The sequence below is a fragment of the Cervus canadensis genome, chromosome 11 (assembly GCF_019320065.1).
Source record: "Cervus canadensis isolate Bull #8, Minnesota chromosome 11, ASM1932006v1, whole genome shotgun sequence".
In the NCBI taxonomy this organism is placed as follows: domain Eukaryota; kingdom Metazoa; phylum Chordata; class Mammalia; order Artiodactyla; family Cervidae; genus Cervus; species Cervus canadensis.
In genome coordinates this window covers 71,501,750-71,513,482 of record NC_057396.1, presented here as the reverse complement: position 1 = coordinate 71,513,482, position 11,733 = coordinate 71,501,750, and the positions used below count along the sequence as shown (strand labels likewise).

The 11,733-nt window shown below is 41.6% G+C and overlaps 1 protein-coding gene and 1 long non-coding RNA gene across 4 annotated transcripts in view; one reads left to right on the top strand and one right to left on the bottom strand.

Moving 5' to 3' along the window:
* Positions 1–367: 367 nt before the first annotated feature.
* Positions 368–11,733, top strand: part of AGBL2 (AGBL carboxypeptidase 2) — a 29,328-nt gene continuing 17,962 nt past the window's right edge. Inside the window, exons 1-7 of one of the 3 annotated variants that reach the window (XM_043482438.1) lie at positions 368–873; positions 1,034–1,169; positions 1,444–1,507; positions 2,576–2,710; positions 5,962–6,015; positions 6,966–7,151; positions 8,494–8,559. In XM_043482438.1, the coding sequence (XP_043338373.1) occupies positions 1,134–1,169; positions 1,444–1,507; positions 2,576–2,710; positions 5,962–6,015; positions 6,966–7,151; positions 8,494–8,559 (541 nt within the window). In that variant the 5' untranslated portion in view covers positions 368–873; positions 1,034–1,133. Of the gene's footprint in view, positions 874–1,033; positions 1,170–1,443; positions 1,508–2,575; positions 2,711–5,961; positions 6,016–6,965; positions 7,152–8,451; positions 8,560–11,733 lie in introns of all 3 variants that reach the window. The other 2 variants (XM_043482437.1, XM_043482439.1) reach the window with 2 other exon arrangements.
* On the bottom strand, positions 4,150–10,442 carry LOC122450212. The gene is made up of 3 exons (XR_006272081.1): positions 10,168–10,442; positions 8,737–8,903; positions 4,150–4,584 (listed from the first exon to the last, which is right to left on the bottom strand). It is a non-coding gene; the product is annotated as an uncharacterized LOC122450212 (long non-coding RNA).

Below are 11,733 nucleotides of genomic sequence, written 5' to 3'. Positions count from 1 at the left end.
CTCTTGAGCCCCCATTGGACTGCAGCATGCCAGGCTCCTCTCCATGGAATTCTATAGGCAAGAATGCTGGAGTGGGTTGCCATTTCCTTCCCAGGATCGCCAAGGAAGCCCCCATCAACGCAATTTCTAATCCCCAGAATCCGGGCTGCAATACTCCAGTGAAAAGAGTAAGAATTCGGGCTGCAATACTGTAATGAGAGAGTAACAAAGTAACAATCCGGGCTGCAATACTGTAATGAAAAGTGTAACAACAAAGCTTTGGTACTGCAGTCTTCCACTTTCCCCTGGTTCCCCACCCCCTTCCTCGGAGGCGGGGCCTCGCTCCCGGAAGCGCCAAGCCGCCCCGCCTTCCCGCTTCCGGCTCGCGGTTGCTAGGCTACCGGCGCCCCAGCCGAAAGCTGTGGCTTGGCGAGATCTCCGCGAGCGCGTCCTCGGCCGGGTGCGCGGCGGGGCCTCTGCCTGCGGGTGGTGACCCCCCCGCCTCACTCAGGCTCCTCTGTCGCGGCCGGCTCCGCTCCCAACCCCTATTGCCCCGGACAGTCCGGGGCGCCGAGGCGGTGGCACCCTTCCCTCTGGCCTCCCAGGAAATCTCTACGCCCCATCCCTAGACTCCGGGAAATTGCCCTCCACCACCTTCTCCGTGACTCGGAAACCCCGAAACCCTGAATTCCGTTTTCGGAGCCCCTGACCTTTCTTTTCCCACCCGCCCCGAGACGACTCCGCCGGACTCCCCTCCCCTTTTCTTTCACTGTCCAGCGGCGTCCTGGTGGTGGGCATCCCCCTCAACCCGGAGAAGAAGCATGGAGCCGGCAGGGGGCCTGGCGCCTCGGGAGGAGGAGGTCGGAAGACTGGCCGCCCTCCCAGATTCCTCAGGTGCCCACCCGGGCCTCATGGCGGGCCCTGGTTTAACTGATGAGAGGTTGGGTTGGCAGGGAAGAGGGAGCGGTGCCGCGTGGGAGCTGCGGAGCAGAGGGAGGGGACGGGAGTGACTGTCGATAGGTGACTCCAGTTGTCCTGCTCTGGTTTATTTTAGCTCCTCCTATGTAATCAACTGCCCTTTTGGAAATTGGGCAGGGGCTGTTGCTGGATGCGGGTGTCACTGACTGGTCTTCAGCATACCATGCAGAAGTAACATGTTCCCAGCATTGGAAACAGAGCTAAAGCAGGAGGTCGGTACCCACCACTCTCCAGAAACCCAGTGCTAGCTCAGAAGGCATATTCTGGTGGCACCTTTTTCTGGCTAGAGATCTTGATCCCAAAGGTAGAATAATTTGCACAAATGTCTTTCACATGGTTTGTTTTTAGAAGTTCTCAGGTGTGGCGTCCTCTGAGACCATGCTTGTGTACCTTTGTTAAGAGTCAGTATTACTCTTATAGCAGGCTGTTATAATAATGATTATTATGAAAACATTTTCCTGATTGAGATGGTCTGTCCTTTCACAGACTCTTCCTGATCCCTATGAAGACTTTATGCGCTATCATCTCCAGTACTATGGCTACTATAAAGGTAATATCTCGTTCTGATCCAGCGTCACCTTTCCTGGGTCATTGAAGTAAATTGTTGGGTCAACTTAGAGTTGTGCTTGGATAAACTAATGTCGAATTTTTTGAGCAGCGTTAATGAAAAGTACTTCCTTTCCCCACTGATATGCTCTGTCACTTCTGTTGAGTGTCCATTTATACAGAGGTCTGTCTGTCTGTCCTTGAACCAGTACCACCCTTTCTTAATGACATGACATGGCATTGAAATAGTCTTGATATCTGGAAAGAAATGTCCTCCCATATTGTTGTTTTCAGAAGTGTCTTGGCTAACCTTACCTTTTTATTTAATTTTAGAATTGGCATGTGATGCTTTTAAATAAATGGGATTGCATTTAATCTATAGATCAAACTTGACAAGAAATGAGAATTTTCCAATAGCACATTCTCCGATCTATTAATAGTATTTTCTAATTCTCTTAATTCGCTTAGGTCCTTCTTAATGTCTTCCAATAAAATTTATAAATTGTTTTCATGGAACTGCTTATGTGTATGCTTTTATAAGTGGTATCTTAAAATTTTGATGTTCTAACTTTGTTCTTGGTATTTAGAAATAAAATTTAGGTTTTTGTACTGATTTTATTTCTGTCTTGTTAAACTTTCTTATTACCTGTTTCATTTGGTAAGTGATCACTGACTTGTTGAAAGCCGAATTCCCAGGTTGCCAGATTCAGCAGAGCCCTCAGGACAAAGCATCTCTTGTTCTGAGTGCTTCACTCCCACTCCGAGGACTTGCCCCGACTCGGCCGTAGAAGTACTGATTTCTTTCTGCCTCCCCTGGCCCTTCCTTTCTGCTTTACCATATGCCTCTCCAGTCTTCTCCTCAACATGAAATGGAGAAAATTATATGTTTAACTCACATAAGTTGGAACGTGAAACCTCTTTGGAAAATGGGTTATATTGGTTGTAAAGGCCTGTGGTGTGGCAGGTGGTGACTAGAAGGAAGTTTCCTAGTAGTAATTGTTTGGTTGTTGACCTCGATGTTGGATGTGACGAACTAGCCTTCAGCATCTTTCACTAAACTGCCTGTTCTTAGCTCAGAGAGGCAGTTTACCAAACTCTGCTACGCACCAGCATGTTTGGAAGAATAATCCTCGATACCTGTTGAGTGGCTCTTTTGGAAAAAGAGAGGATTTGACACCGGACCGCTTGCAAAAGGAGAAGCGTCTATGTGAGTAGCACTCAGTGTCGTATGGCCCTAGAACCCCTGGTGCCTTGAGCAGCTGCTCCCGGGGTGGAGGAGAACGTGGCCTAGCATGGGAGAAGCCAGAGGAGCATCCTTGGACACTGTTTCTGACATCACTCAGAAATGTTCTATCTTAAAAAAAAATAAAGAAAATTTTTAAATGAAAAGAAAAACAACAAAACAAAAAAAATATTCTGTAGATGTGCTTTGGATTGTAGGTTTAAACTACTGTGTGTTCTGCATAGTCTTCCTCCACATTGTTGGAAAATTTGTTAAAACTCTTTGGTCAAGAGTAACATGTTGATTTTTTTCATGCAGTTTTGATGGATATATTTGTTGAGGCTCTTTGCATAGGAGTGGTGGGAACCAATCCAAGCTAACTTAAGCAAAAACAATTTTTTACAGGGATTCCACGAGTTTTTTCTAGAATCCAAGTGTAGGAACGCAGTTGAATTTCTCCCTCAATACATATCCAACCAAACATCAATTCACTTCCCTCTACTGCACGTCCTTCCTCCCATGCCCCTTTCCGCACCCCAGCCACCATCATCTCACTATTGAAACAGCCTTCTCATTGCTCTCTGGTTCCATGATGCCATCTTCCAATCCACTTGCCACACAGTGGTGTTTTTTTTTTTTCCTGTTTATGTGCAAATCTGATTGTATCCCTTTTCTAGTTAAAAATCTTTGAATGATATAAGACCCAAAAGCCATAAAATAGAACACTGATAATTTTTACAGCAAAACCTTATGTTTAGAAAAAAGTTCCATTATTAATTTCCTTAACAAAATAACTTGCAAGTCAATAAGCAAAAGATGACCAAATAGAAAAACGGACAAAGAGCATGAGCAAGGAGTTCATAGAAAAGCAGTCAATGCAACATGCAACGTGGGCTCCCCTGGTGGCCAGCGGTCAAGAATCCGCCTGCAGTGCAGGAGACGCGGTTCGATCCCTGGGTCAGATCCCCTAGAGGAGGAAATGGCAACCCACTGCAGTATTCTTGCCTGGGACATCCCATGGACACAGGAGTCTGGTGGGCTACAGTCCTAGGATTGCAGAGTTGGACACGACTGAGCACACAGGCATGTCCAAGGATTAATTTCCTTAACAAAATAACTCTTACAAATCAATATATAAAAGATGACCAAATAGAAAAGATGGACAAAGGACATGAGCAAGGAGCTCATAGAGAAGCAAACACAGTCAGGAAGCTTTGTGAAAAGATGCTCAATTTCACCCCTAATTAAAGATACAAATCAGTATGTCAAAGTATCATGTTGTAAATTATGAGACTTGGGCAAAAATATTTTTATGATTATACCTAGTAGAGGTCAGGAGATGGTAGAACACCCTCCCACACTGTGAATAGATAGGCTTTAAAATTTTTATTTATTATTATTTATTTTTTTGACTGTGCTGGATCTTCATCGCCGCACGGGCTTTTCTCTAGTTGCGGCAAGCGGGGGCTCCTCTCTAGTTGCGGTGCATGGGCCTCTCCCTGTGGGGGTTTCTCTTGTTTCGGAGCGTGGGCTCCAGGGCGGGAGGGCTTACGTCCCTGTGGCTCCGGAGCCCTGGCTCAACAGCTGTGGCCCACAGGCTTGCTTGTTCTGCAGCGTGTGGGGTCTCCCCAGAGCAGGGACGGAAGCTGTGTCTCCTGCATTGCCAGGCGGATCCTTTACCCGAGCCACCAGGAAGGCCCCAGATGGACTGTTTTAGGATGGCAGTTTGGCAATCGGAGGGAGATGTGACGGTACTTAACCTCTGATGCAGCAGTTCCATTTTCATGTTCAAATATGTATCTTACATCTTTGTTCATCCTTCTGCTCGGAAGGCTCTCCCATTCTGTGTCCCAGAGCTCCTGGCAGGGAGTAGAAAGGCAATGGTTGAGCAAAGAAGACTGTCAGGGTGGGGTGGCTCAGAAGCTAGCCAACCACCCACCTTCGGTTTCCTCCTGTCCCATGTACTGATGCGTGAAATAGCATTAATAAGAAACAATTGCCTGTCTTCATATGTAAAAACAGTTGCCTGTCTTCATATAGTAAAAAAAAAAAACAAAAAAAAACATAAAATGCAAAGCCAGCTACAGAAGTAACACAACAATGCAAATGAATTTTAGTTAGAGTAGAATTGGTAACCTGACACCTTGCCACCCCCACCCCCATTTTGGTCATTGGAGTGAGGAAGATATTTTTCTTTGTCTTTGTAGCAGAGCATTTATTGTTTTTTGTTTTTCTTCCTTTTTTCTTCTTTTGTTGTGTTGTTTTTTAAACCAGAAAAGTACAAAGGAAGTAAAAAAGAAATGAGTTACAATATACTTGTTTCAAAAAGGGAAAAAGAAGGGAAGAAAGGAGAGAAAGAAAGAAAATATACATAAAGGTTAGAAAATTCAAACGGTAGAAAAAACACAAAAGGAAATTAAGAGCTCTCCCAGCCCCACCCTTAATATAACCACTACTGTAATCATTTTTTTCAGGAAAAAAATTATACCCTCAAGTATCTATATATTTTTCTTTCTGATTGCTCATAGAGGATCCTCTATACTATCTTTACTTTGGCTTTTTTTTTTTTTAATAATAGACGCTTTCCCTAGGAGCACAAAAAATATCTACCTCATTCTTTTTGAGAGCACCTACCTATTAAATAATACCTATTAATGAGTTTTCCATCTCATTAATATGTCATAGTTATTTTAACTTCCCTTTTGATGGATGCTTTGGTTGTTTGCACGTTTTTACTATTTGAGCATTTCTGCAGGGAGTATCTCTACATATATATTCTGATGAGCTTTTGTAAGAAAATCTGTAAGGTAATTCCTAGCAGTGGGATTGCTGAATCAAGGGTTAGTGTGTTTTAAGTCTTACTGGACACTGCCAAATTTGCTGTCCAGAAAGATTCCACCAAATTTGCCTTGTCCTCAAGTTCTGAGGGTAGTTGTTTACTTACACCCTTGGCAGGGTGAGTGTAAAACAGGTAAATGTTTTTCCTCTCTATTAGCTAAAAAACTGATATCTTCGTGTCATTTTGATTTACATTTCTTTGAGTGAGATTGAGTAGCTTTACCATCTTTTCAAATGTTTGTTGCCTCCCCGCACTGTCACCATTAAACAGTGGGGGAAATGTTTAGACATAGAAATGCAGGGACCCAAAGGTGGGGGGATGGAAAGGGATAGGGGAAAAAGGACAGAGGAAAGAAAGATCCGTAGGACAAACCAGGCCTTTTCCTTCCTCTTTCTAGGGCCTACCTGTCTACCTTCAACTGTGCACAGACAGATAGGAGCCATGAGCAGAGGTATCGCACGTGCTTCCACACCAGAAAACGGAAACTCTTCTCCCTGCTCTCCCCGCCAGAGCTGGGAGTTGCCACCCCTGGAGCCTTTCCTTCCCCTGCCCTTTCTTCTTGAAACCTTTCTCTTCCTCCCTTTTTTCCCTCTTCTTTATTTCCTAAGAGCTCTCCTCCCTCTTCTTCCCCTTCTTACTCTTCTTTCCATCCTCTGTTTCCTAAGTCTCTCTCTGTCCTTTGAATGGTTATAGCAAGAATTTGAAATTTAATTTGTAGATTGTTACACTGTAGTTGTTAAAGTTTTATGTCCTCTTTTCCTAAAATGCTGGTGGTCGAATTGAAAGTTGGGGTTTTTTTTTTTTTGCTTCTCTCTAGACAAAAATAACATACATTAAGTAACTTTTATTTGTAACCCACTGTTGAAATGTCTTCATCCCATTAACTTTGATTTAAAAAGCAAAACAAAACAAACAAACAAACAAAAACCAGTTTCTTCTGACTTACTCTAAAGCTTTACATGTAAGTACTTAATAGACTAGAGCAGAATTTTAGCTTAAGTGTTAGCGTTAGTCGCTCTGTCGTGCCCGATTCTTTGCGACCCCATGGACTGCAGCCCACCAGGCTCCTCTGTCCATGAGATTTTCCAGGCAAAGACACTGGAGTGGGGTGCCACTTCCTTCTCCAGGGGATCTTCCCAACCCAAGGATCAAACCTGGGCCTCCTGCTCTGCAGGCAGATTCTTTACTGAGAGCTACACGGGAATTTTAGCTCAACATTTTATGATTTTGATGTTGTCAGCCTAAACTAAATCTCTTTGAAGGAGAAAGATGTCATAGGATTGCATATCTGTAATGATATTTTAATACAAGGCTTAAAATTCCTTAATTGTTACAGTTGAGCAGTAAAAGTTCCTCAAAAGGAAAAGGAAACTGTTCACCCTTTACCTTTCCCTTTGGCAGATTCTCTTATGCTGAGTTCACCGTTTGTTAAGAGCAGACAGCTTCTTTATGATGACACTGGCGAAGTAAACCCGCGCCTTAGAGAACCCCAAGATCTCTTTGCTTTTTTCTCTGGAAACGCGCTGCTCCAGGCTCCAAGGTGGCCAATAGAATGTGAGGTCATCAAGGAGAGCATTCGTCATATTGGTAATGCGACTGAAGTGTCATGGCCTTACTGTTCTGATACTCTGTATTATAGTTTTAAGTTCTATGCATACTAAAGTACAAGGCAGGACAGATTCACTATCTGTTAGCTCACTCTGAAATGTTTAAGCTCTGAGAAGCTGATCCACACTCCCTAAAGTCAAAAGTTACACTAATGTTTAAATTTATCCATAGGTATTTTACTCTTTGATGCAGTTGTAAATGAGAATGTTGTCTTAATTTTTCTTTCATTATTCGTGTATAGAAATGCAACGGAATTTTGTGTATTGATTTTGTATTTTGCAAAATACAAAATTTGTTAATAGTTCTAACAAGTTTTCTGAATTTGTTATTAGTTCTGACAGTTTTCTGATAGAGTCTTTAGGGCTTTCTATATATAATATATGTCAGTGGTAGTTTTACTTCTTCCTTTGCAATTTAAAGAGCTTTTATTTCTTTTTCTTGCCTGATTGCTCTGGCTAGGATTTCCAGTACTGTGTTGAATAAAGTGGTCAGAGTAGGCATACTTGTTGTGCTCCTGATCTTAAAGGAAAAGCTTTCAGCTTTTCACTGTTGAGTATGTTAGCTGTGGGCTTGACATTCATGGCTTTTATTATTTTGAGGTGATCTGTCTGTACCCCCTTTGCTGAGAATTTTTGTCATAAAGGATGTTGAATTTTCTTCAGATGTGTTTTCTTCACATGTTGAAATAATCATATGATTTTTATCCTTTATTTTGTTACTGTGATTTATCACATTGGCTGATTTGTGAATGTTGAACCATCCTTGCAACCCTGGAATAAATCCCACCTGATCATGGTGTATGATTCTTTTATGTATTGTTGAATTTAAGTTGTGTCAGTGGCTTCCTGTACTTAAAATGGCAGGAAGTTGCCCAAGTCCCATATGAGAAATCTTTCAGAACTGAGTGTTAATGAAAAAACCCTTGTTTCCTCTGAAGAAATTGGTATACTTGTTCCTTTATAGTATTAAGAAAAATGTAGCTGATCGTATTGTCCTGACTTGGAAGTTCAGGGACACATTTTGTAGAGTTGTTGCACCAACTTTCTGGCTTATTTTTAAGTCTTATACTTCTGTTGTTTATGCTTTTTGTTAAAAATTTCTCCATAGTCTTTATAGAAAGAAGCAAGATTAATTTACAAACACACTGGAAACTTAGGATTGGAATTTGATTTGATTCAACCAGACTAGCCATTTGAATGATCACTATTATTATATCAGTTCTAATAAAGTACCTTTTATATTATTTCTTATTTTATACTTTTTCAATGCCTTCTTTCAGAATGGGTTCCACCTCAACCAGAATATTTCTATCAACCTACAGGAAATGAAAAGATACCAGAAATTGTAGGAGAAGAAAAAGGCACAATTGTCTATCAGTTAGATTCAGGTATTGTTATCACACCAAACAGTGAGTAATTAATCATGACCAAATTACAATAAACATATTTTCTATAATAAAAATGATTTTTAAAAATCCATAGTTTAGTGGTAAACTGAGTGATAGCCCTGAAATTCATAACTGATCAGTTTTAAATATTTAGTCACTTTTTTTAAATGATAGTACCTTTTCTTAATAGTTCTGAGTCCATTTCATATCTTCTTCTCTGTTGTTCTTCTTCCTGAGAATCAGATGTTGGATCTTTGGGGAATTGCTCGTCTTTTCTCCACCTCCTGTACTGTAGTGAGTACTTTGCAGTATGTGTGTATGACTGTCGCTTATGCTGTAGTTTCCTGCATTAATTGGTAGAATTCATGTCTTTTATAAAAATGTGCTGGACACTGTACCCAAGAACAAAATACATATTCTTTTCAAGGGTACCTGGTAAATTCCCCAGGATATACCATACATAAGGTTATAAAGCGAGTCTTAATGTGTTGAAAAGGACTGAAGTCATACAAAATATATTCTCTGACCACAGCAAAATTAAATTAGAAATCAACAGCAAAATGAAATCTGGGAAATCTACAAAATATTTGCAAATTGAATAACACATTTCTCTTAAGTAACCCACAGGTTAAAGAAAACATAAGTGTTCAAAAATATTTTGAACTGATTGAAAATAAAGCCACATATCAGAATTTATGAGATGTAGCTAAAGCACTGCACGGTCAGTTTACGACTTTAAATGCCTGTATTTAAAAAAAAGGGAGATTTCAAATCAATTACCTAAGCCTCCACCATAATAAGTTAGAAAAATAAGAGCAAACTACGTCCAAAGTGAGCCAAAGGGGACTTCCCCGGTGATCCAGTGGTTAAGAGTCTGCCTACCAATGCAGGGGACATGGGTTTGACGGTCCAGGAAGATCCCACATGCCACCGAATAACTAAGCCTGTGAGCCGCAACTGCTGAGCCTGTGGTCTAGAGCCCAGGCCCTGCAGAGAGCAGCCACTGCAGCGAGAAGCCCGCCCCGCAGGGAAGAGCAGCCCCTGCTGACCGCAACTGGAGAAAGCCTGTGTGTGGCAGCAAAAGTCCAGCACAGCCATAAGTAAATAAAGAAGTTTTTTAAAGCAGGCAAAAGGAAGGAAATAATAAAGAGGAAAATGGAAGTCAGTGACATAGAAAAGTAACGTTAGGAAATCAAACCAAGGGTTGGTTCTTTGGAAACATCAACAAAATTGACAAAACTTTAGTCAGACCAACCAAGGAAAAAGGAGAGGAGACACAAATGATCAAAATAGTGAAAGGGGACACAGCTACCAACTCTACAGAGATCAAAACAGTTATAAGGTAATGCTAAGCTAGCAAATTAACACAGACGAAGAGGAAAAGTTGCTGGGAAAAAAACATGTATTATCAAAACTGACTCAGGAAGAAATAAATCTAAATAGATTATAACAAAGAAACTGAATTAGTAATTCAGAGTCTTCCTGGGCAGAATTCCCTGGCCCAGATGGCTTAACAGGATGTATTTGAATTGTACCGAACATCTAAAGATGGAATAGCCCTAGTTCTTCAAAAACTTTGGAAACAGAAGAAGGGGAAACATTTCCTACCTCTTCTTGTGAAGCCAGTATTCAAAGCCAGACAAAGGCATCGCAAGAAAACTATAGGTCAGTATTCCTCATGAATGTAAACGCAAAAATCCTCAACCAAATACCAGCAAACCAAATTCAGCAGCATATTGAAGGGACTGTACCCCGTGACCAGGAGAGACTTGTTAGAGGAAGCCGAGGGTGGGTCAACATAGAAAACCAGTGTGACAAACCTCATTGATAGAACAAAGAGGAAAAAAGCTACACAGTCGCCTCAGTCAGCGCAACAAAAAGCGTTGGGCAAAATCCAACCTTCCATGATAGCGTTCTGAAAACTGGAAGTCGAGAATTCCCTCTGTTCAATATCCTTTACTGATATTGGATATTTATTGATAAAAAGATATTTACGGAAAGGATGAATCAACTTCAGACTCACTAACACAGCCGTAACGACAGTAGAGACAGTAACAAGTGCTGGGGAGGATGTGAAGCAGCTGGTAATCGTAACCTTGAAGGCAGAAAGGAGATGTCATGTTGAAGAACTGTGAATCAATAGATAGAAATGGTCAGAAGAGAAGTCAATTTTATTAAGAGGAGGAATATGTACCAAGTGTAATTAGTAGAAATGGAATGTCAGTTAATAAAATCGTGGAGAGGGGGTTAAGAAACAGCAAGAGATAGGAAAGAGGAAGCTGCAATGGGTCTACATTCCTACCATGAGAAAAATTAAATGAGCAGCTTTTAGCAGAGAGGGTCCATCTGAGATGTGGTTATACACCCTCTGCTCCCAGTTGCCTTGACTTTGGACTCTCATCTCACTGTTTTGGCAAAACTTACTATATTCAGTGAGGTAGGAAAGATAAAGCAACTACCTAGCTCCACCTTATGGAACGTCTGAGGAGAGTGTGGGAGACTAAAATCTGAGATCGGGGACTTCCGAGGCAGTCCAGGGTTGAGACTTTCCTTCCAATGTAGGGCGTGCAGGTTCCATCTGTGGTTGGGAAGCTAAGCTCTCACGTGCCTCATAGCCAAAACAGAAGACAGAAAAAAATACTGTAACAAATGCAATAAGGACTTTAAAAATGGTCCACGTAAAGAAAATTTTTTTAATAAAATCTGAGATTGTAAATCAGATGACTTGAGTTATAAATAATAAGGGATGTATCGCTCCTAGGACCTCAAGAAATTCTTGGTATCATAAGCCTGTGTTACCGTGGAGCCTGTTTTACCTGTGGGTGACCTTGTAGTCATTTTCAGTAAACCAGATGACCGTGCATCCCCATTGCCTCATGGGTTCTATCCAGACGTATTTCTACAGAGGGAGAAACCCTGGCGCTGAGAGCTCCTTCTCCTGATACGACAGTTTTTGTGGATTGTCCTGTTAACACGTATTTGTGGCAGCTGTCTTGATCTTGCCTTTGGACTCATCAAGTGGAGTTAAGCCCACCCTACTGGAGGAATGAGGAAACTGAAAACCGGGAAGATGGGGCTCTGGGGAGAATCTGGGGGTTTGTTGAGTGAGGAGTCCTATATGCTATAAGACTATATATGGTATATGCTATATACCATATATACATAAGCATATAT